Source organism: Desmodus rotundus, chromosome 12 (genome assembly GCF_022682495.2).
Source record: "Desmodus rotundus isolate HL8 chromosome 12, HLdesRot8A.1, whole genome shotgun sequence".
NCBI classification, from domain to species: domain Eukaryota; kingdom Metazoa; phylum Chordata; class Mammalia; order Chiroptera; family Phyllostomidae; genus Desmodus; species Desmodus rotundus.
Genome location: NC_071398.1, coordinates 14,371,272 through 14,397,898, shown reverse-complemented (window position 1 = coordinate 14,397,898; position 26,627 = coordinate 14,371,272). Strand labels below are relative to the sequence as shown.

At 47.7% G+C, this 26,627-nt stretch overlaps 2 protein-coding genes across 7 annotated transcripts in view; one reads left to right on the top strand and one right to left on the bottom strand.

Moving 5' to 3' along the window:
• Positions 1 to 607: 607 nt before the first annotated feature.
• CA7 (carbonic anhydrase 7) lies at positions 608 to 9,230 on the bottom strand. Its single transcript, XM_024556007.3, has 7 exons — positions 9,073 to 9,230; positions 6,463 to 6,660; positions 3,627 to 3,745; positions 2,740 to 2,835; positions 2,573 to 2,635; positions 1,887 to 2,042; positions 608 to 1,383 (listed from the first exon to the last, which is right to left on the bottom strand). The coding sequence occupies exons 1-7, from the start codon at positions 9,110 to 9,112 to the stop codon at positions 1,261 to 1,263; spliced, it is 795 nt and encodes a 264-aa protein (XP_024411775.1). The 5' UTR covers positions 9,113 to 9,230; the 3' UTR covers positions 608 to 1,260.
• NAE1 (NEDD8 activating enzyme E1 subunit 1) overlaps positions 8,281 to 26,627 on the top strand; it is a 29,572-nt gene continuing 11,225 nt past the window's right edge. The window contains exons 1-12 of one of the 6 annotated variants that reach the window (XM_053914830.2): positions 8,281 to 8,572; positions 12,043 to 12,183; positions 19,074 to 19,177; positions 19,266 to 19,326; positions 20,700 to 20,730; positions 21,450 to 21,521; positions 21,750 to 21,829; positions 22,627 to 22,736; positions 24,414 to 24,523; positions 25,367 to 25,429; positions 25,831 to 25,894; positions 26,208 to 26,299. In XM_053914830.2, coding sequence (XP_053770805.1) covers positions 21,468 to 21,521; positions 21,750 to 21,829; positions 22,627 to 22,736; positions 24,414 to 24,523; positions 25,367 to 25,429; positions 25,831 to 25,894; positions 26,208 to 26,299 — 573 coding nt within the window. In that variant the 5' untranslated portion in view covers positions 8,281 to 8,572; positions 12,043 to 12,183; positions 19,074 to 19,177; ... (1 more) ...; positions 20,700 to 20,730; positions 21,450 to 21,467. Of the gene's footprint in view, positions 8,573 to 8,600; positions 8,764 to 8,916; positions 9,061 to 12,042; positions 12,184 to 12,325; positions 12,420 to 15,999; positions 16,133 to 17,916; positions 18,009 to 19,073; positions 19,178 to 19,265; positions 19,327 to 20,699; positions 20,731 to 21,449; positions 21,522 to 21,749; positions 21,830 to 22,626; positions 22,737 to 24,413; positions 24,524 to 25,366; positions 25,430 to 25,830; positions 25,895 to 26,207; positions 26,300 to 26,627 lie in introns of those variants that run through there. The other 5 variants (XM_053914827.2, XM_053914828.1, XM_053914831.1 and 2 more) reach the window with 5 other exon arrangements.

Genomic DNA, 26,627 nt, shown 5'->3' with positions numbered 1-26,627 from the left:
CTCCCCAGGCTTCCCAGCCCATCTAGAGGCCCCACTCTCTACCCAGGGACACTCGCCACACTCCCCTCTCCCTCACAGCTAGCCAAATGCTGCCTTGTAAGCTCCATCTCCTAAATCTCTCTCATTCAGCCCCCTGCTTCCCACCTCCACCACCCTGTCTCTTTCCTGGCCACGGGCCACCACCTCCATCCTGATGCCAACTCATCTACACTTCACAGGGCTCTCCCCTCTTTGCACATCTGGCTCTGCCCCTCCTCTCCCCAGACCCTTTATGACTCCCCAGTAGCCCTGGGCTAGAGTCTCAGGCCCTGCCCCTAGAGCTCCCGCCCTACAAACACTCTGGGCTTTCTCACCTCTGAGCTTGCGTATCTGCTCTTCCCTAGCTTCAAATGTATTATTCTCCTCTCTCTGCCTTGGAATTTAATTACTTCACCAGATGAGGTTAAGCGCCCCCTTTTCTCTGCCCCCACAGCCCCTGCCCTGCCCTCTCCATAACGCTTACCTGCTCAGTATACTTGTCCCTCCCAACATACTGTGCTTGATTCACCACTGTCGCCTCCCCAATGCCTGGAACAGAACTTGAAATAGCACAGGCACTCGAGGGGTGTTTGTTGCAAGGTTGAATGAATTTATTAGTCATTGCATGGATGGATTGTCATGTAGGTGGCTTTGGTGGCTGGGTGGGGATGAGGCGAGATACTACATAAGCTGTAGCCAGTACCTGCCCATGGCAGCAGGTGGCTGGAGGGAGAAGGCCATGTCGCTTCCAGCAGGCTGAGTGTTTTTAATGGCCCAGCAGTGAGGTGCGTGCATGGCGGAGGCCTGCAGAAGAGGTAATGCCAAGAGGGCAGCTCTGCCCACCTCTAATTATTGCTTGAGTCTTCCTGGCAATGCCAGTTGCCTGCCCCAGAGAGCTCGGTCTCGTCCGTCACAGTGTGAACTCAGGGTGGGGCTGCTGCCATTGCCAGTGGGGAAGAAGACAAGAGGAGGTTCCCAGGGACCTTTGGATCTCGGAAAGCAGAGAAAGCCCCAGGCTTGGAACATGCTCAGCTCCTGTCCTTCCTGTTCCCAGGGCAGCTGAGGGGTGTTCCCTGACTCAAGGATCCTATCAAGAAGCCTGTAGGGTAGCCGAGGAGCAAGCCAGCTGATGGGGGCGCCATAGCACCCCCCAGGCAGAGAGCCTCAGATGGTTTGGTGTCTGCTGATGAGGAAGCCCTTGGGAAGATGATGCCTTGGTGGCTGGCCAGGCAGCCGGGCTGCTCAGGCCCGGAAGGAGGCCTTGACCAAACGGCCCATCAGTGGCTGTGGTGGCCGGAAGTTGTTCACCATGTGGATCCTCTCATCCTCCTCGGAGGTGAAAAGCAGACTCCGAAACTTCTCCATCTTGAGAAGGCAGGATAGAAACTCAGGGGGGGATGGGGGGGCTATGGTTCCCTCCGATCCCAGACTCGTCATCTGGCATACCCTGCGCAGTCAGCTCTGCCCCTTCTTCTTCTTGTCCCTAGCCTCCGCTACTCATTCTCTCCTGGGACCCCAACCTCAATCATTTACTCACTAAAGGGCCTCTGAATCGGGACCCTGCTCCCCCTAGTTCCAGTTCCAATCCCATCTAGCTAAGAGATCAGAAAACGCAGCATTCAGATTCTAACTCAGTAGGTGTGGCCTCAGGATCCAGGGATCTCCCCTCCCAGCCTGTGTCTGGGTTCTAACAACTGTCAATCAAGCTAACTCCCATCTAAGAATCTGAATGTTTATTCGCAAAAGATGGGAGCCTCAGTGGTGGGAGGGACCACAGGCTGTGGGTTGCTGGTTGGGAGAGTCACACTGCCTGGGGTGGACCCTGACTGCTGTATCCTTCCACCTGATGCTCTACCTGGAGGACTCACCTGCCTCTCAGAGATGCTGATGGGCTCTCGGAGCACAATCCAGGTGACGCTCTCACTTAGTGGGGGAGTCGTCAGGGAGCCCGGGTAGGTCCAGTAGTGCCGGCTGGCAGGCAGCAGACACTTGGCGTTGAAGCAGGTGAACTGCGCCTTGGTGCCCTGCAGCAGGGTAGGGAACCCAGGAACCAGCATGGACCTCCCTCCAGGACCAGACCAGCAGCCTCCCCACCCATTTCTGTCAGGGGATCTAAGCTTCTCCTGGGCTCATTGATGCAAACTGGGGGCAAATGTCTGTGATCCCAGATGGCATCTCCCAGCCGGGACCGGGGCCCATCCCCCCATGTGCGTGTATGTAAAAGCTGCAGCTCCAGGAGCCCTTTGGCCATCACATCTTCTCCCTTGCCTTCAGCGGCCCTCACTGGTGCTGCCTGCCAGACAACCGTGAACAAATGTGACAAGTATCTTATCAATCCTATAACCAGACAAGGCTACCATGTCTGCCTGCTGGGCACTCCGGGGGGCCACTGACCCTGGTGAAGAGGAGTCAGGTGCAGGTGCTGCCCTGCCCCCTTCATCTCAGTGAGGGTTTGCTGCCAGAATGGAAGAGCACATGTGTCCACTCCGTCCCGTAGCCTCTTCCTCCCTCCCACCAGGCTGCTCTGGGTCAGAGGCATGGACCCTGGTCTCACCTTAAACCGAACCATGTAGAGTGCATCCGTCAGGCGGTTCATGCTGGGGTGCTCGTCCCCCATCTGTCAGGGAGAGGGTAGTGTGAGCCCAGTACCACTGTGTTTTAGAACCAGAGGCAGTACCAAGCCTCCCATGCCCCTCCTGGTCCTGGGTAAAGCCCCCTCACCTCCAAGAATACACCGACCACAGCCAGGCCATCAGGTGCTGAGGCTGCCTCCCCAAAGGTGCTGTACTTCCTGGCGTTCCAATGAACCAGGTGCAGCTACAGGTTTAACAACAGGCCAGGCCAGGGCTCAGCACCTCCCAGGGGCCACGGGAGCTCAGAGCCAGGCTTCCTTCACTCCCATCAGACTCCAGGCCCCTCTGCAGGAGGGACAGGCTGTCGGACCTCCCAGGCCTACCAACCCAAGTGGCCGCCAGAAGCCCTCAAATGGCACACATAGCATCCACCCTGCTCTGGGCCCAACCCTTTCCTGAGCCCCAGGGAACCAAAGAGGCATCTGGTTCAGGCCCTGCCTGCCATGAACTATGAAATAGCTAATGGCCATTCAGTGTGACACTCCCTAAGGATGGCACTGCACTAAGTCCAAAGAATAATTAGGAGGCTATCAAATGGAACCCTGGGGGAAAGGAACTCCAGGTGGAATACCTGGAGGTATGGGCAAAAGCCTGGAGGTATAAAAGAGCCCGGTGTGGGAAGCAGGGAATTCACTACCTGCAGGGCAGTGTGGGGTGAGGTTGGGGGAAGATGAGGCCCTGCAAGGCCAGTTCATGCAGGGCCTTGAATGCTAAGCTCAGTCCTTGAAGGCTTGTGAGCAAGGGACTGGATTTGTCCCTCAGAAAATTCCTTCTGGACACCAGGACAGCAGTGGGCAAAGTCCAGGAGGAAGACCCTATGCTGGGGGTAGGTGTAGGATGTCTCTCCCAAAGGCTCCTGGGTGCTCCTCCTCACTCACTCCAGATCCCCACACCAGGCAGCCACCAAACCCGACTGTCCATTCCCCCACTCCTTCCCCAAGCAGTACAGGCATTCCTATGCAGGAGGGCCCTTACCTCGCAGGGGAATGACTTGCCATCCACTGTGTGCTCCGAGCCCACGTTGTGCTTCTTGCCCCAGTGGAAATGGAACTGCTTGAGCCGGTAGGGCCCATCCAGGGGGCCCCCAGTCACCACTGCGGGTAGAAGCGGGGCTTATAGCAATCGGTGTGAGAGAGCCCAGACTGCCCAGCAATGCCAGGGTCAGGGCAGTGCCCAGGATGGGGGATACATTTTTCATTTGAAAAACTGGTCGGGGTAATTGGTGTTGGGTCAGTCTCCACTCAGTTCGTTGGGCCCTCAGCTGGGCCAGGGCAGAAACCCTGGCAGTCTGCAGGTGGCAGAGAGTCTGGTTCTGACAGAACACATCACTCCACCTCCCAACCCCCACCCCAACTCCTACCCAATTTTGCATGGAAGCTGGAACCTTGCCTCTAAGCTCCCCATTACCACTGACAATAGGCCTCCCCTGTCTGGAGCTCTGACTCAGGGTGGAGTCAGGAGGATTATATTGTTTAGTCCTCATAGTAGCTCATGAGGGACAGAATTTATTACCTCTAGTTTATAAAGGAGGAAACCAAAGTACGCAGAGGGCAAGGCAATTGCCCAAGGTCACACAGCAAGGCACTGAGCTAGGATATAAGCCTGCATTTCCTTTGTAAGTCCAGAGCCCAAGCCACTAATCACCAGGCCATGCTGCCTCCCCAGGACCTGGTGTTGTCCAGAGGCCAGCTCCTGAGGGCTCCCACTCTGGTGGCTAGGTCTAGGTACCTCCAATGCACACCCCTTATCCTGGCCTCTTTGGTGGACCCCACTTGTGCTGGTTTTATGACTTTCCCACCCTGATATCTGGTGAACTGGGGCCAAGCATAAGGCCTTCTGGGACTGATTGAATTTCTAGCTGAAAGGGATCTGGCAGTGGAAGGAGCCCCTGCCAGGCCTGAATGTGAGCCCCTGGATCAGGTGACGGCCCTGGGCTCAGAGTTCCACTAGGCCTCTTCAGGATGAGTGACCAGGGCAGGGCCTTGCTCCCTGTGGGCCCCTCGAGGAGGAGGAGGAGGGGGAGGAGGAGGACGAACACAGGACAGTCCAGAGGCCTAACCCTCCTTGCTGTCTGTCCTGCAGGCTAAGCTCCTGGATATAGCCTGTGGGGACCCATCCCCTAGCTGGGACCCCAGAGTATGGTCTCTCAGAGAATGAACTCCTTCCCTAAACCCTTGAACTTGGCTCCCTTGGCCTCCTTCCTTTGTCCTGACCATAGAATACACTGCCATTCACTGTGTACTTACTATGTGTTCTGCACCCATAGGCATCAACCCCCACAGAAACCTTGACGGGGGGTGGGGGATACACTGTTACCCCTATTGAACAGGTGTGGGACTAAGGCTCAGAAAAGTAGGTATCCTGCCCAAGGTCACACAGCCGGTGAGTGGCTGAGCTCCCACTATCTGGCTTCCCAAGCCCACCTTCCTTCCACTGGTTTCCTGCCCCCTCTGGTCTGGGCATTCTGGTAGAGGAGGGAATCCCAGCCAGACCTGAAAGTGAGCCCTTGGGTCAGTGGTCCAGAGGCATGCCCCCTTGGGCCTCCCACCTCCACCCCATACGGTAGCCTTTCACTGAGTTACTGATCTGAATTGAACTCTCAGTGCCCTCTGAAGGTTGTTTAGAAGGTATAGCCACATAAAAACAGCTCCTTCATACACCCTAATCTAGGGTCATCAAGAGCTCCATGTCCTTCCTCAAAGCTCTGGGTGAGAGGCTTTTCTTAGAATTTGGTACCAGGAGAGCTATGTCTCTCTTCTGAGGATCTGCTGGATTTGCTCCTTTCTGCAGCAAGAACTATAAAGGATCCTCTTTACTTTTTTTCCTAGCCTACCAGGAAACTCAGGGCTAGGCAACTAAAATCACTCCTATCTGGCTTCCTTCCTCTTCCCTGCCCCTTGATTTTTAAATTGAACCATAAATTCCCTTGAGTGCTTTTATTATGTGTGTAGGGTGGGGGTGGGGTGGGGTAGGCAGAGTTCCTGTCACTTTCTTACACAAGAAACTCCAGCAAGTTTCCTCCTTGCCCCACCCCACACCCCACACCTCACACCTCACAACTCACAGGCCTGGTCAGAAAGACACAATTGCTTCACGGAGAAGTATTCCTGAGGCCTCTGCCTAGGAATTTATCTTAATAGAACCTGGACTTTAATCCCAGGGCAAAGAGACCTTGGAAAGAGTGCCACTACTTCCTGTTGGCAGATCTCTGGCCCAGGATCGTTGCCATCTTAAGGTTGTGTGTGGGCTGGAAAGAGGACCTTTGGAGTCAGACCTGGCTGGTTTGGGCCACTGAGTCTCTACTTTTCCATCTTATTGAGGTGGGTTCTTAAGAGGAATAAAAGAGCTGCCTGGGACCTTAGCAAGGGGCCTGGCACACAGAACATTTTAGCGCCCTTCTTTCTCTGCTGGGCTTGGCCAGATCACACAGAGAGGAGGGTTTGGCCTTAGGCCACACAGCAGGTCAGTGATGGGGCAGGGAGTGAAGTGAAAACAAACCCAACCTAAAGCACTAAAGAGAAGGGAAGGAGAGAAGTAGCATTTCTTGAGCTTCGGAGCATCTGTTATACGCCAGCACTACAAACATCACTTCAGTTTTTCGGCTTTTCTCTCTACGATCCTAGGGAGGAAAATAAGGTCTTACCGCTCCCATTTCCTGCCTAAGGAGACTGAGGCTCAGGCCATGGCTTCACAGGTGGTGAGAAGTGGAGTCTTCTTTCCCTACCACAGCATGCTGCCCCTCCTGAGCCTGCCCAAAACAGGGTTAGGACCCCAGGTGGAGGGGCACCAGGATCTGCTGGGTGCCACTTACCCGATCGGTCATCACTGTCATTGAAGTCCACCTGGACAGAGTGGCCATTGTTGGCAATGCTGATGGATGTGCAGGCCTCATAGGAAAGCTCCAGTGGCTTCAGGCTGGGCGAGTACACAGCCTGGCTGGACACAATATTGATTGGTGATTGGCGGTATCCCTGGGCAATGGGGTACAGCTTGTGCCACTGTGAGGGGCCTGTAGGTGGGTAGAGGGCAAGGACTCAGGCCATCCCAGATCTCTGGGCTTCAGGCTGAAGGCATCTATGGGGGATGGTTTCCTTTGTATCCTTTCAGACCTCTGCCCCTGCTTCGGAGCTGTGCGGTCTGGAGCTCCGATCCCAGATCTTCCACTTACCCTCCATTTCCTTGTCTTCGAAATGACCCCTCTAAAACTCACCACCCAGAGCTGATAGGAGGTCCCTCAGGCATCTGAAGCCCCTGACCTGACCATGTCAGGTATGGGGCCTCTTCCTGCACCTCAGACATGTTTGTGTCGTTGTTTGTGATAATAATAATAAAAGTCCCCATCATCCTGGCTTTGTCTCTGTGATATGCATGTGCTCCTCATAATCACCTTGTGAAGCAGAGACCAGTGTGGTCCCCATTTCACAGATGAGGGAACCGAGGGCCGTTCAAGCATGTGTGCATGTACACTTGGGCACTTACATAAACATAGCACATGCATGAACTGCCCCCAGCTGTCCTCCCCAGGCCTGTGCCTACAGATCCATAGAGATTTTCATGTATGCACACAGGTGCACAGTGACCAGAACTCACCGGATTTGAGTGGCTAGGCCCACTAACACACATGTGTACAAACTCACACACACACCCTGTCAACTAGATCTGACACACGCATATGCACCCTCACACAGGGACCCCCTGTTGCAAACCTAGATCTGCACAAAGAGACTACAGCAAAACACATGCAAGTACACACACACATATACACGCACCTGCGTGTACACCCACGGGCACCTACCACCTGCCTCCCAGAGGCCCCATCTGCGGTTGAGAGGCTCAGCATCTCCCTGGGAAACATCCTGAGGTGCAGCCTATTTTTAGAGATATTGCCGGCTGGTGCTTCTCCCTGTTTTTTGGCTTCTTAAGTTTTCCTGAGAAAATAACAGCAGGTGCCAACAGAGCTGTGTCCCCAGTGGATGACTCAGAATCGTGTCCCAGACTCATTGGGTTATTTTTGAAATCTTGTGAGTATGCCGCCTGCTGGCACCTCTATCCTTTGTCCTTTTTTCCCTCAGCACCCCTAGACTGGACCGCCGAGGTCTGGCTGGGTGAAGGTGGCTGGCCATGGGGTAGGCTCATAGGATACTGGCTGCTCAGAGCTGGTGGGCAGGACTAGCAGGAAGGCTGAAGTTAGGGGACTCTGAATCTGGGGAGGTACCCAGGAGCTGGCTTGGAGCAGGTGCTGGTGGGAAGATAATCTTCTACGGGTTGTCCACCTGCACCTTTTCTGCCTTTCTCTCCATCGCTAGTGGTCTCTGTCGCCTTTTTCTGAATGCCTCTTTCTAGCTTTTGCATGCCTAGGTCTGGAGTTCACCCCTCCAAAAGATGCTCCTGTGCCCTTGGGGTCCCTGAGGGAGGCAGATATGCCACAGCATCTCTCTAACTCCCTCTGGCCCATTGCAACCTCCCGACCCCCCCCCCCCCCGGAGTGACTGCCTCTCCCCAGAGAAGTGGGGATGGGAAGTGTTCCTCCCACTAGTACTCCTCCTTCTTCCACCCTTGCCTGCCCTGCATGGGTCTACTGGTAGCCTGGATCTTGGGTTCTCTTTGTCCACCTCAGGGAAAGGGGGAAACCCTTACCCCAGACAATCACACCAGCTTGGTAAGAAACAGCCCAAAAGGGAACTGACCTGCCCCAGACCCACACCCAAGCACTCTGGCTTTCACCTTCAGCCCCTTCTCCCCTCCTCTGCACCCTAAAGAAACTGAGAGCAGAACTGAGGAGCTGTTTTCCAGGGCAGATCAGGAGGATGGTGTGGGTCACGTCTCACACTAGGAGGTGTTCAGACACCCTGCTCCATGGAGACAGCCAGACACATGCGTGCACACGCAAATGCACCATTCCCTCACGTCCCTGCCAACAGGTAAGCGTAAACACCCCCCGCAGGGACGCTGTCCCGGGGACACTGAGCCCTTGCCCAAGCGGAGACAGACTCCCGGGATGTTCCTGCACACACGACGTGCGCGCACCGCATCCCGCACCCACGCACAGCGCTCTTTCCCAACCGCCCCCGCTGCTCTAGGCCACCTCTGCCCAAGGGCCCACGAGAGATGGGTGAGTGTGTGGCGGGGGGGCGGGGAGCGGGTGGCTGGGGCCCGCGTTCGCGTGAGTCCGGAGGTCGGAGGCTGCGCGGAGGAGGCGGCACAGCGCAGCTGGCGGCTGGGCGGGTTGGGGCGCAGCGCAGACTTTGCGCCAGGCGTAGGGGAGCTAGGGCTCGGGCCGGGCAGGTGGGCCGGGTTCTAGGGGCAGGATGAGAGGTGGGGTCCGGATCTGGCCAGGAGAGTGGGGGACTTGCGGGTCCTGGAAACCCGGCCGGGCGCGAGTCGCAGAGGAGGATCCCAGCCGGCCAAGGTCTGTGCCTACCGTCGTTCTGGCCGTAGCCCCAGCCGTGGTGGCCGGTCATGCCGCTGCCGTCCCCGCGGCCGTGTATCTGTGGACTGGGCTCAGTTCCGCTGGCTCAGGCTGCAGCTCGGGCCCCGCTCGCTGCTGCGGAGCAGCCTCTTAGAGCAGTGACGGGAGGAGCAGTTCCCGGGAGACCCGCCCCCCCGCCCCGGGCAAGACAAGGGAGGCCGGCCAGGCACCGCCCCCGCCCGCCCGCCAGTTGAGCCCCAAGTGGAGAAGTGGGGCTAGAGGGACGTGAACCTCTCCCCCAACTCCACTCTTGTCTTGCCTGGATGACTCTCCCTCCTTTCCTCCAGCACGTGTACGGGCTCTGGGACACTGGAGACTGCTCTTGCTGAGGGCTGCTGGGGTTTCTCCACATTCCCTCCCCTCCCCAGGCTTGTTCCTGATCGGTAAATCCTACCACTGAGGATGTGGGCTCTGGGCCCTGAGTCCGCCGGGACTGGAGAGTCCTCTTCAAATTCAAATTACACTGACCATTGTGTTGAGAACTGGAGCTCCTCCTGTTTGCCAGACACTGTGGCAGGTTCTGGGCCAAGCTTTGGGTCCTTCTTGTCCTCTAAACCTCTCAGTTTCCCTGTAACATTGGGTGGTACGTACTTCCATTAGCACTCTTTCAGCATAGGGGACTGAGGCCTGGAGTGACTTGTCCTAGGTCAGCCAGCCAGCCAGTGCCGAATTCACTCCCAGTTTGTCTCACTCCAGCCTCTGTGCTCTCGACCACTTCCCCTGTGGCTGGAGGCAAGTGGTTCCTGTGGGTTTGGGGGTCTGGGAGCCTTGGGGGAGGGCAAGGGCAGAACTAGCAGTCCAAACCCCTGGCCCAGGAGGAGCCAGAGACTTAAGGGGGGAGAGGGGAGTTTTGGCACTAACCAGTGGCCTGAAGACAGGCCCATAGATACCCTGGAACCAAGTCTAGGCCCTGCCTCCAACTGTCTCATTCTCTTCATTGCTTCCTGCTTCTGCCCGAGACTCTTTGCCTGTCTCTGTGAAGCCCCCTGTCCTTCCTTTCCTTGCTTCCCCATGACTTTTGGGACCCTTGCTAGGAGTTCAGACCCCTCACGCTGCACTCAACTTCATGGCTGGCCTCAGCCCAACATTTTCACACCCTCTAGCCCTGGTTCTTGCTGTGCCCTCCCCCTGGTACATCCTTTGTCTTCCACCCACTGGCTCCAGCCAGCTTAATCTGATTCATCTTAGGATGTGGCTTGGTGCCAAGGCTAGGGCTAGTCTCTGGCTAGGCCTCAGCAGGCACTTCTGGCAAGACACACAGATGGGTGGATGGAAGGACAGGAAATGATTCCACAAAGGGACCTGTACCCAACAGGAGATAAAGGGGTACTTATGGAATGTCTGCTGGTCTGACCTTCACCAGAGGAGACTGTTTCAGATCCTGCTCTTGGCTGACCTTGTGAAGGATTCTGCCATTCCATCTTCCTGACTCCCTTACCTCTCGGTGGCTGTCTTAGATTCTCTCCCCTAGCCCTTGAACCCCAGTTCCCCAGGAAGAGTGGTAGAGATTAATTGATAACTTTCAAGATCAGCCTGTGATTTCTAAGCCCTGCCTAGATGCTCCTCTCTGACTCAGAAGCTAAAAGGGACCCTTAGGGTAAGTAGGACCCTAGGGCGTGGACAGGGTGGCCCCAAGACTAGCAAGTGACAGAGAATGAAACATTGTCAAGGCCCCAGGTCTCCAAGCCAGAAATGTCATCTTCAGACCAGAAGACAAAGGTTTGCTTCCATGAAGCCTGCAGCCTCTATTCATCTCAAGAGGAGCCTGCCACCCTCTCCTGGGGTAGTTGCAACACCCTCAGGGGCCTGGGGATGGGCCCAAAGTGTCTACTACATTGACCCACTTCTGCCTCACAGTGACCCAGGCCTTTTCCATATTTATTTACAGTATTAAAAAATAGAATTGGAATTATTTACATAGTTTTGTATCCAATTTAATCTGCACAGCAACCCGGGAGGGATTTTTCACCCCATTTTACAGATGAGGAAAGCAAGGCTCAGAAAAGTTCAGTCGTGGTGCACAGTGACAAAGCAAGGATGAAAACCCAGGGCTGCTGAGTCCCTTATTCGACATGTCTGAAATCACGGGGAGGAGGAGGAAGTGGATTTTAAATTTGATTGTCATTTGCATATTGCATCTATATGCAAGGCTCTCTGGAAGGAGTTAAGAGAAGCTAGGGAGACTCTTTGCCTCCAAGGAGGAGACTGGAGGCCAGAACGGTGGGAGGGACACTATACTGCCTACTCCTTTCAGAAGAATATAAAGTGTGTACAGTTGACTCTTGAACAACATAGGTTTGAACTGCACAGGTCCATTTATACGAGGATTTTTTTTTTCAATAAATACAGTACTGTAAATGTATTTTCTCTTTCTTATGATTTTGTTAGTAACATTTTCTTTTCTCTAACTTAATTGTAAGAATACAGCATGTAATACATATAACATACAAAATACGTATTAATAGATTATGTTATCAGTAAGGCTGTAGTCAACAGTAAACTATTAGTAGTTCAGTTTTGGGGGAGTCAAGTGTTCTAAGTGCTGCCCTGGCCAGTGTGGCTCAATTCATTGGAGTGTTGTCCCACAGCCGAAGGGTTGTGGGTTTGACTCCTGGTCGGAGCACGTACATACCTAGTTTGCAGTTTCAATCCCTGGTCCAGGCGCATACAGGAGGCCACCAATAGCTGCTTCTCCCTTGCATCAATGTTTCTTTTCCTCCCTTCTTCTCTCCTTTCCTGTCTCTCTGAAAGCAATGAAAAAAGTGTCCTCAGGTGAGAATTAAAAGAAAAAGTTATACGTGGAATTTGGATTGCGTGGGTGGGGGACTTCTGGCATCCCTACCCTGGGCATTGTTCAAGAGCCAACTGCATTACCTCTCTAAAAACCAAATAAAAGTTGATCCGATTCTTTTCTTCCTGCAGCCTGTCTGCAGCAATTTTCTCCCAGTGCTGGGAACTCAGGAAGATGAGAGGAGCCAATGAAGTCTGACCGTCTCAGGTGAAGCCCCAGTTGCACCGGCAGCCCATTCAGGTCAACTTGGAAGAGCTTGTGACCTCATTCAGGTGCCTCCTGTCTCAATTGCGTGCTGTCTTTGAAGCTGAATTGATTTCACTGCTCTGGATTTACTCTTTGGTCTCACTGGCATCAGTGGCTCCTGAATTGCACTGTTTCTGGAGAAGGCGGAGCACAGAGATGTGAGGGTTATGATGAAGGGCTGGGGAGGAGGGCAGGAGCAGCTTGCATAGCCACATCTCATTCATCAAGCATCTTCGACCTGATCTCACTTTCCCTCTTGAAGGTACAGTGTCTTTGCTCTATGAGGTGATGAGGGGCTCATTCCTCTGCTACCCACTCTACGGGCATCCCTGTGAGTGTTGGCGCAGAAAACAGATGTCCAATGCTGCACCTACAGACAGAATCATGCCTGCTCTTCATCGTATATTATGCACAGGACCGGCAGGCCAGGCTAGAAGCCCTATGACCTGGAAATTCTAAGATCAGAATTATAGCTCCTTGTGTTTTTTAAAAAAACATTTTCCCTCCAAGTACGTGTGGGGATGTGTGCATGCAGAAGGATGGAATGAGCCTGGGCTGTGGGCTCAGACCGACCTGGGCTTGGCTTCCAGCATCACTGGCTGTGTGACCTGGGGAAAGTTGCTTAATCTCTCTGAGTCTGTGTTCTCATCTGTAAGGTGGGAATAGGGAATCTAAGGGTTAATAGGATAATTATGGTCAGATAAGGTGATGCCTTGAGATGCCTGACACCAATGATGCACTCCTCGGACCCTAAGACCTCTGTTCATTCCCCTCTCCTTACCTTGTTGGGCACATGTAAAACCTCAAATATTCCTTTTCCAATTATAGTAGTGGCAACTATTCATTGCAGAAAGCTTGGAAGAATCAGAAAAGCATATAAAAGAAAACTTAAACTACTGGTCATGTGACTCAAGAATCAACACTGTTAACATTTTATTGACCATCCTGAGCAGTTTTTTTTTGATATGTATTTGTATTGCTTAAAAAACAATCAGAATAACGTGTATAACTTTGTGACCAGTTTCCCCTCACCCCCCATCATTAGGTTAGCATTTTCCTGTTTGGTCAGCCTTGGAGAATTTGACACAATGCTTTAGCGTTTGGGTTATTTCCAGTTTCCACTATTGTAAATAGCTCTGCAGTGAACATCCATATTTATACAGCTTTGTGCGTGTCTGATGATTTCCTTGGGATAAACTGCTAGGAGTGGAAATACCATATCAGATGATATACAGATTGCCAGTAAGGCATTTAAAAATGCAGAAAGCATGGTGAAAGTACTTTCAGAAATGTATTTTTTCATTCAATGCACATTTGTTGAAGACTTATTAGATACCAAACGCTGGGCCAGGCATGGGTGATACAGTTGTGATCACTACAGACCCACAGCTGTCTCAGGGGAGGAGTGGGGAGGAGAGGCAAATGACTGGCTAATGTGCACCAGGGTGAGAAGGGCTAGGATGGGCAAGGGCAGGCAGGTAGGGATAGGTGCCCAGGCCTGAGTGTCCTGGGTTGTGACTGATTCTTCCTGGTTGTTTTCCCATGGATTATAAGCTCTTCCAGACCTGGCTGGTGTAGCTCAGTGGACTGAGCGTGGGCTGCAAACCAAAAGGTTGCCAGTTCAATTCCCACTCAGGGCACATGCCTGGGTTGTGGGCCAGGTCCCTAGTACAGGGGGTGCAAGAGGCAACCACACATTGATAATTCTCTCCCTCTCAGTCTCCTTCTCTAGTTTGTTTGTTTGTTTGTTTTAAAAAAAAGCTCTTCCAGGGCAGAGCTAGCCCCAAACTTCCTGGGAACTCAGTCTCCACTAGCTAGGACCAACAATGATAGGTAGCAAAATAGATATGAGCTGGGTCTTGCCTGATCTGTTGGAGTGTTTACTTCTAATCCCTACACCTCCTCTTCATAGCTGTGAGACTTCGGAATCTACTCACCTCTCCAAGCCTCTGCTCTCTTGCCTGTGAACTGGGGTGAGCAATAGCTTCTGTTCATTGGGTGAGCACAAAGGAGCACAGAATGAGGTGATGCGCGTCAAGGGCCTGCCTGGCATGTCAGTACTCAGAACTGTGGTTATGGGGTTCAGTTTTCCCATCTGTTCAGTGTGACACTGGCCTGGATCAGAGGTTCTCAAACTTGAGAGCGTGCATCAGAATTTCTGATTTAGCAGGTCTGGGATGGGGCCCGAGAACCTGCATTTCTAACAAGTTCCCAAGTGATGTGGAACCACACTTCACTTCACATTGCTGCTGATCCAGGACCACACTTTGAAAACCAGTGATACCTGATGCATTGTCCTCCACAATAGGAAAAACTCATTCATGGGCCCTGAGTTCCCAGATGGCAGGGTTTGTGTCTGATCAAGCCCCACAGCTCTAGCACAGGCACTTTTACATGCTATTATGGGTTGAATTGTATCCTTCAAAAGTTGTTGAAGTCCTAACCCCCAGTTTGTGAATGTGGTCTTATTTAGAAATAGGGGTTTTAGAGATGTAATCAAGTTAAGATGAGGTCATTAGGGTGAGCCCTGATCCAATGTGACTGGTGTTCTTATAAGAAGACAAGGGGAGCCATGGCTGTTGGCTCAGTTAGTTGCAGCATTGTCCCATACACCAAAAGGCTGCAGGTTCGATTCCTGTTTAGGGCATATATCTAGGTTGCAGGTTTGATCCTTAGTTGGGGAGCCTGTGGGAGGCAACCAATAGATGTTTCTCTCTCTCTCCCCCCTTTCTCTCTAAAATCAACTTAAAAAACAAAACAGGCCTGACTTGTGTAGCTCAGTGGGTTGGGTATCACCCCACAAACCAAAAGGTTGTGGTTTCCATTCTCTGTTGGGGCTCATGCTTAGGTTGTGGGATTGGTCCCCAGTTGGGGGTGTGTGAGAGGCAACAACATATTGATGTTTCTTTCCCTCTCCCTCCCTTCCCCTCTCTCTAAGAATAAATAAAATCTTTAAAAAATTAAAATTAAAATTAAAAAAATACCCTCAGGTGAGGACTAAAAAAAGAGTGAGAGAAGAGCACATAGAAACAGGAGGGGAGAATGTCTTGTGACCACAGAGGCAGCCACGGAAGTGCTGCCTGCAGCTGTAAGCCAGGGATTACCAGCAAACCACCAGAAGCTAGGAGGCAGGGAAGGATTCGTCCCAGTGATGACATCTGCTGTTCCTTCTGCTGAAAATATTCTTCCTTGCCCATACTGCATGAAACATTCCTGGTGAGGGGGAGTGAGTGGGGCTCCTATGTGCACCCCTCAGCTCCTCCACTTCCCTCTATCTATAGGAGGGCTACGTTGTCTCGTAAGTACTTGTTTACTGTCCCTCTCCCCTTCCCGGGCTGTGACCTCCCCAGGAACAGAGCCTGGGTCTTTGAAACAGGCCCTCAAAGTGGGCTTGTTGCATGAGATGATGGGTAACATGGGTAAATAATAATCACAATAATGGTGAAAGTTATTATTTAGACAGGATTTTTTGTGAGTCTGGCTCTGTGTATACAAAATCTCATTTAATGCTAATGGAACCCTGTGACGGAGATCCATTTATCCCCATTGCACAAATGAAAAAACGGAGGATTTGAGAGGTAAAGAGCAGATGTCACAACTAGTAAAGTGGTTAAAATCCAAATCGGCCTCATTCCAAAGCCGGAGTTCGCCACAAATACCGCCCGCGGAGAGTCACCCAACGGATGACTAGAGGGGCTTACGGAACGAGGGAAGACTTGACCCCCCCAGTCCCAGTCTAGGTCCTGGCTGTGGCGGCACACGCTGGGGCGCACCGGCGACGCGTGCGCAGTGTAGCGGCAGCGCCCCCTGCGGGCGGCGCGCAGGAGGCAACGCGGCCGCGGCGGGCACCTAGTGCGCCTGCGCGCTCGGGGAGGTTGTGGCGGTACTCCGCTCGGGATCGGCTCTCTGCGCTGCCGCGGCCATGGCGCACCCGGGGAAGCTGCTCAAGGAGCAGAAGTATGACCGGCAGCTGAGGTGAGGCAAGGCTCACCGAGCCGGGAGGGCGGGCCTGCCAGTGAACTCCGCTGTGTCCGCGCCGGGCCTAAGCTTGCGGGCGGCGCGGTCCGGCCTGTCTCAGGCCTCCCACCGGGCGGGGCCCTGCGGGGCCGTGCGGGGCTCCGGCCTGGGGCCGGGGGTGCGCCTCCAGGACCGACCTCCCCTTCCCCGCTGGGCGCGCTCCCCTTCCAAGCACTGTGCTGTTTGAGGTGCGGAGTCCCAGCGACATTGGTTGTCACCAGGTAGGCTGCCGGCCCCGCCTCGTTGTCCTCAGGCTCCTAGTTTTGCAGAATGGGGGAATCGCGACCACCCCATCCGGGCGGCACGTTAGGTGTCGGTCCGAGCCAGCGCTGTCCAGTAGAAGTATAACGCCGTCTCCCGAGCCACGTGTGTCACATATTTTCTAGTAGTCACATTAAAACAAAGAAACAGGCAAAATTCTAATAATACAGTTTATTTAACCCCATATATCCAAAATACTACCATTTCAGTAGGTAATCAATACGAAGTTATTAGAGATATTTTACATTTTTTTTTATATTGCCCTCGAAATCCGGCATTTTTACACTGTATAGCACGTCTCCATTCGGACAAGCCTCATGTCTAGTGCTCAGCAGCCACAAGTGGCTAGTGGCTACCTTACTGGGCACTGCAGGTCTGGGCCATCAGGCAGGTCCTTGGTTATTTCCTCTCCCTGCGTTTTCTCTTTTCCCTCCCCATTCCTCATTAATTGAGCATCTTCTGTGGGTTAAGGCAGTGGAAGGAACACGAACGCTTGGCTCCCCTTCTTTCTGTAGCCTTGAAGCCAGAAATCACAGTATGCCCCTAGGGACAGGAACTCCATTTGCACCTACAACTGAGTACTGTCTTAGGGGCTTTAGATGTGCAATTCTGAGAGCACCTTGAAGGCAGACATTCTCTGCGTTACAGATGGGGAAACTGAGTCTTGGAGATGTTAGATAACTTGCTCAGGCTTGCGTGGTTGAGCCAGGATGTAAACTCAGGCCCTTCTGACCTTTGCAGAGCTGGTACTCAGTCACATCACTCTGGTCCCAAGCTGCTGGGAAAAGAAGCAAGGTGGCAGAGCCCTGGCAACCAATGCATGTTCTCTTGTACATTCTTGGAGTTCCTTGTGTTTTGAATGCAGATATAACTGTACGTGACAGCTGAGAAGATATTTTTGGTTACTGAGTAACTGTAACAAAAGAGTTTTTGCTGAGTTCAGTCCGTTTAAGGACCAAATTTTACCTTTCACAATAAGAACTGGTTATTGATTTTGAAGTGTTGTAGGGAAGCAGTTAGAAGCAAAGATGTACAGCCAGTCAGCAGTCAACAAGGCCCTGCTTTCCTTAGACCAACAAGAGTAGAGAGGATGGATTGCTTGTTTGGGCCCTTTCTTGAGACACGTTACCTAGAGGTGCACCAGTGATCTCTTAAGGCTCACTCTCCACTAGCTACGCATCCATCCACTGGAAATATGTTAAGTGTATTCTGTGTGCCCTGCTTTCTTAGGAAAACTTGATGTTTTCAGTCCTTCTGTTTCTTCTAGGTCAGGGGTGTCAAACTTATTTTAACTGGGGGCCGCATCAGCCTCGCAGTTGCCTTCAAAGGGCTGAATACAGTTTTAGGACTGTGTAAATGGAACTACTTAACTAGGGGCAAGGAGCTCGGTGCTGCTGCCAGGTAGAAACAAGGTGCCAGGTCGGATAAGACAAGGTGGAGGTCCGGATTCGGCCTGCGGGCCTTGTGTTTGTGTGTTCTAGGTTTTACCTCCATTCATCTGATAACCGTTCAGTGACCACTTACCCTGGACAAGGCATTGTGCCGCTCATTGGGACCGCAGTGGTGGATACAGGTAGTGATCTGGGTCCTTAGGAAGCTTAGAGTGGGATGGAAAGGTGGATGTTCAGCAAATAAAAAACCAAGTGAGGCAATCACAGTTGTGACGTGTGCTGGAGAACGTATGGGCTGTAGGATAAGGGAATCTGCTTTAGATAAGGTGATCAGGTGACAGAGAAGGCACATTAAAGTCTGTCCTCTAGGCTATGGAATTTTTCTGATGGTTTGGGCTTTCCCTATACTACTTTTGTTAAAAGATTTTATTTATTCATTTTTAGAGAGAGGGGAAAGGAGGGAGAAAGGGAGAGAAGCATTGATGGTGAGAGAAACATTGATCAGCTGCCTCTTGCAGGCCCCAAATGCAGGGGCCTGGCCCGCAACCCAGGCATGTTCCCTGACTGGGAATCAAACCAGTGACCTTTGGTTCGCTGGCCGGTGCTCACTCCACTGAGCCACACCATCCAGGGCTATCCTGTATATTTCTAATCCTTATTGTGTCTCTGTGTTTGTTGATGCATTTATTAATCATGCTAGTAGAACGTTCATTGGGTACTATATTTTAAAGCACTCTGGTAGAAATCAATATGATGAGGGTTTTCAGGTGGTAATAATTCAGTTTTCCTGGTAAAGTTTTTCTCTTACAGAAATCACAGTGGTAAGTCCTATGTCAAGATCTTCAATATACTGGATCCATGTAACTTAAGGAGTAATGAAACAGAGAACAGAATCGGTTTTAAACCTAAGGCACTTGTTTAATGTTAATGAGTATTTCTAAAGACTTCCCGTTCTGTAAGTTATCTGGCTTGAAGAGAGTAATGGACAGGAAGCTGGAAGACCAGGTTTCTAGTTCTGATTTGACCCTGCATGTAACCATGCAAGGCATCAACCTTCGTCTTAGTCTCGTGTTACACGGCTGTATAATCCCCATAACACCTCCCGCTGTTCCTGTCTCACATACCACGGTTGTCACATCAGTTATTCTGTGCAGGAACACTTTAAGGACCAACGATCTCCATTCAAATAAGAAAGTTGTGTTTTTGTGAAATTTTGAAAAACATTGAATACATATCATATTTTGTAGGTTGTGGGGTGATCATGGGCAAGAGGCTTTAGAATCTGCTCATGTTTGCCTAATAAATGCAACAGCCACCGGAACTGAAATTCTTAAGAACTTGATACTACCAGGTAATGTAGTTTTGTGGCTGCATATTTACTTCTTTAAGGTTTTGGACTAGAAACATGTATTCTTGACTGATTTCGTTTTGTCTCCCAGGTATTGGTTCTTTTACAATTATTGATGGAAATCAGGTCAGCGGAGAAGATGCTGGAAATAAGTATGTTCTATTCTTTTCAAATACGTGCATGTTAGGGAAGGCAGTGTACTGTCACGGGGAGTGAGGCCTAAATCCCAGCTTGACCTCAGTCAGGTTGATTTGACTCTCAGGTGGACAATAATCCCCATGTGTAGGATTATGGCGAGGATGAAGGGAGTTAATATAGGTCAAGGGCTAGCACAGTGTCTGGCAAATAGGCCATTAATAAAAGGTATCCATCATTACTGTCTTTATTATGGTTATAAATGCAAAGGAGTAGTCACTATTCCTTTATTTGTGAAATCTGAACACTTCCTAAATTCTTGTATTAATTCCTAGATGTTAGTATATAATTAACAATAATTGTATTTTTGGATTATAAGAATAGTAATATCTTGTCTTCTATTTGTGGTGTCTTCTAAGCTTAGTCCAGGTACATCTCTCTCTCACTATACTGTCTCCAGAAAAATGCTGTTTTAAAGACGGCCCGCTGTATCATTCTTTAAAGACGATCGTGTTTAGAAGTGCAGAGCATTTCAGGCTTGCCTTTCCAGGAACTTGGAGTCTGGGACCTCTCATTATATTAATGTTCGTCAGTATACAGCAGCAGTGGATAAGTACAAGGAAAATCAGAATTTGGTTCATATCGAGCCTCGACATCTTTTCCTTGGGTAATAGTGTATCCATCCACAGCACAGCCCTTTAATTGGTGTCTGTAAGGACAAAAGTCCTATTACCTTTGCTTACTTGGTTGGTTAGAGCAGGACGTGATGAGAATAAGGTTTCTTTTTCTTATGGAACCACTGCGCTTGTGCTACAACACAGTGGCCTGACTGGTCAGCAGCCTCAGATCTGAGCCCCCGGGATGTGACAAGGGTACGTGTGGGAAGAAGTCTGAATAGATCTGTTATTTTCTACTTCCCTGCAAAAGCAAACAGTTTAATGTAGCATTTTCCAAGTGTGGTCTGTGGAGCATTAATTCTGGGGAATGTTAATAACTGCTAAATGGACAATGGGATTCCATGGTCAAATGAAGTTAAACATTTCTTTAATAGAAGACTTTAATATCATGTGTTTTATGTATGTTACGAATTTCCTAGAGGGACATGTAACACATGGTGTTTCCTAAACTTTTTAAAGCCAAGGAACCTTTTCCTCTCAGAGCGTCTTGTGAAATTCGTATTTTGTGGTACACACTTAGGGAAACACTGCTTTATTAGCTTGTCTGTGATTGTAAGTTTTATCCAGTTTTCTTCCTCCAGGAAGGCTGTTACGATCTGTAATGGAAATAGAGTTTGTTTTATAGTATGAATAAAGTATAACTGGTATTATAAATAATGTTTCCTTGGTATAGTCAAGGAAGCCCTTAACTTTTTTTATTTTATCTGTTTTAGCTTTTTCCTTCAGAGAAGCAGTATCGGCAAGGTAAACAATCAGTTTGCTATAGGGTATAGTTGAATTTAAGCATCTAGTGATGCTACGATTTTTTGTTTCTTGAAAAGCCTTGACTTTAAAAGAGCTTCTTATTTATCCAAGAAAAAAGTTAAAACAGCTCATTCCCCCCCCGATCTTGTAGATCTTTATAGGTTTGGTAGTTTAAGAACATGGAAGAAGTAATGTTTTTTTTTTTACACTGTATCATGTATTAAAGCTAAATCTTGAGTGATGTTAATGTTCACAGGAAAGAGTATTTTGGTTAACAAGATTTTTAACTAAGAGCTAGAATATCTTTTATTTTTGTATTTCGTATTAAAAATCTTACAAAGCCATATACGAGTAAATCAACTTAATAGAATATTCTGAGTGGAAATGACTATTTAATGATTGATTTCTCATGCAGTATTGTATATTGGTCCAGAATATCCCTGCTTGATGATGCCCAGGGTTTTCTGGTCATTTGCTTAATCAGAAAAGTAAGGTGCAATGAATGTGTTCATTTAAGAACTCTGGATAATGATGGTTTAGCTCTTTTCTAAGTAATATTCTGGTTGAGTCTCAGTTTAAACACTGTGAAAAGCAGAATTGTCATATCTGTGCATGAAATTTGGGTAATTTTATAGTGTGTTTGCTTGATCTGTTAATTGAAGGGTTACATTTTAACCACAACTTTTCTAATTGAAGTCAAATGCTTTGTTTTCAAAAAGAACCGAGCTCAAGCTGCCATGGAATTCTTACAAGAATTAAATAACGATGTCTCTGGAAATTTTGTGGAAGAGGTATATATGTATACACATTGTTATTTCTGTGCAGAAATTTTATTTGTCAATAGTTTAAAGTCCTAGGAAGTTAGAATTTTGAATCTTTGTATATACTATATTTAATTGAGAGTTGAATTACTTTAACATTGTCTAGCATGTTGCCTCATTTGTTCTAAATAGCCTGTTTTCTGCCATGTTTAATGTGACCGTGAACGTGTTGGATTTTTCTTCCCCTGTCCCATTTAGAGTCCAGAAAACCTTCTAGACAATGATCCTTCATTTTTCTGTAGGTTTACCATCGTGGTCGCAACTCAGCTTCCTGAAAGGTAAATTTTTTATGTTAATTTGTTGTTAATTGAATCTCTTATTAAATTTGTATAGCTTTGTTTTCTCTGCAGTCTGCAGTTTTTAAAATTCCTGAAATCTATAGAAGCCTTTAATTGGAAGCACTTGTGAATTTCTAGCATTGAAAAGATAGGAAAGAGAAAAATATTGGATGTGAAACTTTAAAGTACATATACTTAGAGCAGTTAAATTGAACATTGGTTATTTTTGGTGAAAAAAAAAAAAAGCTAGTTAGATACAGGGGTGTCCAACCTGCAGCCCAGGGGCCGCATGCAGCCCTGGATGGCTGTGAATGCGGCCCAACACAAAGTCGTATATTTACTTAAAACGTTATGAGATTTTGTGATAATGTGTTACAATGCACTTAATGTGTGGCCCAAGACAACTCTTCTTCTTCCAGTGTGGCCCAGAGATGTCAAAAGGTTGGACACCCCGATAGAATTAATTATAGGGAATACTTGGGGGTGTATGTAAGGGTACATACATTTATAAATGTTTTCCTCTTTTTTATGGAAATGTTTAGGAAGTATCTTTCAGTAACATTCTCTAGAATTCAAAGTTGAGGCTTTCGTATCCCTGTAGTCCAAAAGATATGCTTTCTTTGAAACTGCAACCTTGTGGAATTGCTTGCTTTTCAATGTATACTGACCAGCTTATAATGCAATAGATAAATCTTTGTATTTATAATTTGGTAAGAAAGTTGCTTTGTTTTAAGGAGTTTTCGTGTTTGGCGTATATGCATTTGTTTATGTTTCTCTTTCTTGTGCCTTCCTTACAGTACATTACTGCATTTAGCAGATGTCCTCTGGAACTCCCAAATCCCTCTCTTGATCTGTAGGACATATGGACTAATTGGTTATATGAGGATCATTATAGAAGAACATCCAGGTAAACCTCTTGCACACAGGAGGCTTGCTTTTGGTTGCTTCAGCTATGATTTTAGAAACTTGGCCATTTAGAAAGTCAATTTTCAATTTCAAAGTAAATTTGTAGCAGCACAACTGGGTTTTAGGTTCAAAGTGTTAATTAGAATCAGTATGCTCTAGTATTTCTTTTACTTAGCGTTATAGGAGGGTACAAAGCAGGAGATACAATAGGCACAGCTTCTTCATCTTATTAGGAGGCACAGCTGCTGTGCAAGTACCTAGCTTTGTTTTGCCTCTTAACCCACGGTAGGGCATGTATGGCTGCTTACAGGCAAGAGCCAAGATATTTGGGTCACACCACCTTTTCCCCACTAATCTTTTATTCCATTCTTATACAGGTCTTAGACTCCTCTAGTTCGGGTACACTTCCACACAACGAGCAAGTACCTAGCTTCTGTTCCAAGGAAAAAGTGTTACAGGAGACCAAAGTCATTCATAGGCAGGGTTGCAACAATTCAAGGCTGATGGTAGTCTTTTACTTAGAAAATTTTAATCTTAAGTCATTGTAACATTTTCATTGGTTACTTATACATTCCTCTGAGCCAGGCAGTCTGCTAGTACAATGGTAGCCATTGGCATTGGAAGCGACACTGAGTAGCAGTGTCTGCTTAGGCAGTTAGAGGGTGGCTTGTGAGGATAAGCTTTTGGCAGGGGGTGCTGGGCCATTTAAGAGCTGTAAGTGGGAGAGTGACAGGGTAAAAATTTTAAGTGGGGCACTGAAGTGGAGTAGAGAATAAATGGATTCGAAGGGGCCAAGATTGGAGGCAAGGCTTGCTATGAGGAGATTTCCAGCGGTTTAGGTGAGAGAGTGAGCGAATGTGCACACAAGTGAGCCCCTGACTGAGGGCACAAGTTATAAAGATAGGGAAGAGGAGGTAGATGATAATAAAGGTTAAATTTACTAGCTTTGTGCCTATCTTTATGTGGATTATTTCATTTAATTTTTTCTAAAATCCTTACAAGGCACATACTGTTTTATCTGCTTTTCACAAATGAGGATGCTGAAGCACAGAGAGAGAAGTTATTTGCCTAAGGTCATACAGCTAGCAAGTAACAGAACCGAGCCTAGCTTTAAAGACTCTGGAGTTACACACTTTTCTGTACTGTGCTGTGTGGAGTTACACACTTTTCTGTACTGTGCTGTGTGGAGTTACACACTTTTCTGTACTGTGCTGTGTGGAGCACTGTATATGAAGTGATAACAGGGCGTGGGGAGTGACCGATGTTAGGCTGAGGGACAAGAAGTCAAGGGTGACCATCAGGGTTCTGGACAGAGGTTAGGCAGGTGGTGGTGCTGTCTGTTGCAGATGACAGGAGGAGTCAGGGAAGGTTGTAGGTAGTATCTGAACACACATTTTAATCAATTTTGACCCGTTCCACTGACAATAACAAAACTCTACTCTAAAAGAATCTTGGTTTTACTTTTATTAAAACTATAGTCCACGTAGGATTTGTGCTTTTAGTAAAATGTATATGTAAGTATAAATTTATCTCAATAATGGACAAAACAATTAAAATAAACTATAGACCCTATGCTCATTTAAACATTATAGATTTCCTAAATTCTTGTAATATAGTGTTATTTCCAGCAGAATTACTACAAAAGTAAAGTTGTCTCTTGGGATTATTTATTTCACAGTAATAGAATCTCATCCAGATAATGCATTAGAGGATCTACGGCTGGATAAGCCCTTTCCTGAACTGCGGGAACATTTTCAGTCTTATGATTTGGATCATTTGGATAAAAAGGTTGGTAGTGTGTGTGACCTTCCATTTATAGATAGACTTACAACATTTTCTTTAACATAAGGCTTTGAATGATACCCATGTGAGAAAAGACAAACTTTCATAGTCCTGTAATCTAGGTACATAGTAACAACATTGTACTTAATTTGCTTTAAAAAAAACCTTTTCTTCTCCAATATTTAAAAAACTTCTTTATTGAAGAAAAGTACATTAACCAAACATATCTGGGTAATCAACATCCAGGTGAAGCAATTGGACATTAACATACTCCTCTTTGCGGCCCTTTCCTAAACAAACAGATGTGCTTTTTAAAATCGCTTGAATTTGGGTGGTTGTTTATTGAAATTGATTCCTCTCGAAACTTATTTTTAGTGTTTGAGATTTATCAGGGCAACTGTGTATTTTGGTACGGAAATAATATTTATAACATGCTGTATAATTTAAGGAATATGTATTTTTTCCTACCTATATATTAATTAAAATGCTGGTACTTGGTTCATCAGAAAACACAGGGGAGACCTTTTATAGTCTGGGATTGGTATCTGAAATCAAGAGATTGGAGCTTTATTTTTGGCAGGTTTCTGAGACTGTTTTCTTGATGTAAAATGGAGACAGTCATAGTACACACCTGCCATATTAGGGTCAGATTGGACACTAAGAAAATTTTATAAAGCAACTTTTATTAATCCAGTTCATGTTCCTCCATTCAGTATATCATATTTACTGGGGGATGATCATAAATATTGTTGAACTTGTTGAAAATGATCCAGGGTAGTGAGGAATATATATTAACTAATTAATGTTAACTAATACTGATATTTCCTTTTCTTTTTCTCTCATTTTTAGGACCATAGCCACACTCCATGGATTGTGATCGTAGCTAAATATTTAGCACAGTGGTATAGTGAAGTATGTCCTTTTTAAAAAAAGAAATTCCATAAGTGACTAGAGTTTCAATTTATTATAAAGGATTTCATTGAAAGGGGTGGGAGATTAATATTTTTCCTTGCATGGTTTAGGGTAGGTGGGTGCTTTTCCATTTAAATCCAGCAGTCCCTCTTTTGATACTTTTATTTTTATTAACAAAATGCAATTTGAGTAAATGTCATTCTGAAACTGGCAGTGGGGGAATGAGTGCAGAGAAGTGGCCCAAAGTTTCTGTTTTGTATCAAATCAGCCTCTGGTTTTACTTGTGTGTATATTTACTGATGAAATCTCACGTGGATGGGAGAATGGGGGAAACTGTGGGCTCTCAGTTACCATATTTTGAGTTTTTATAACTAGGTTTTTAAATTTTTTAACCAATTTAGACAAATGGACGAATACCTAAAACGTATAAAGAAAAAGAAGAGTTCAGAGATTTGATTAGACAAGGTAATTTTATGGGATATGACTAAATACTATATAAGGTTTGAAAAGCAAATTGTTTTGAGCTAATGTGTATTGGATTTCTGTCCACATCTTTGTCAAATGATGCCATCATTAGCCGATACTTTATTTTGCCTTGGGAGATTAAGGAACCATTCCTTGTACAGTTTTAGGAATGACTAGTGATAGGCCATATGTCTTAAGTTTCAACATATCTGATCCTCCCTTCAAAATCTGACATTATTTCCACAATGTTGTCGGGAGAGAAAGAGAGAGAAGAAAGGGGCTGTTGTTTGCTAACCAATTTCTATTTTAATAGGCATTCTAAAGAATGAAAATGGGGCTCCAGAGGATGAAGAGAATTTTGAAGAAGCCATTAAAAATGTGAACACAGCTCTAAACACAACTCAGGTAGTAAAAGAGGTGCTGGCCCTGGCTGGGCTGCTCAGTTGGTTAGAGTGTCATCCCAATACGTCAGGGTTGCAGGTTCGATCCCCAGTCAGGGCACATTCAAAAGTCAACCAATGAATGCGTAAAAATGTAGAACAACAAATGAATGTTTCTCTAGCTCTCAAATCAATAAATTATAAATAAGTAAGTACGTAAATAAATAAATAAAAGAGCGGCTGAAGGATTCATTTAAGAAAGGTTTTCTGAAGTCCTTATGGTGAAGTAGTTGATTTTAGATTTAATATTTCCTAAATTGTATAGTTGGTTAGAAGTTAATATCTATAACACA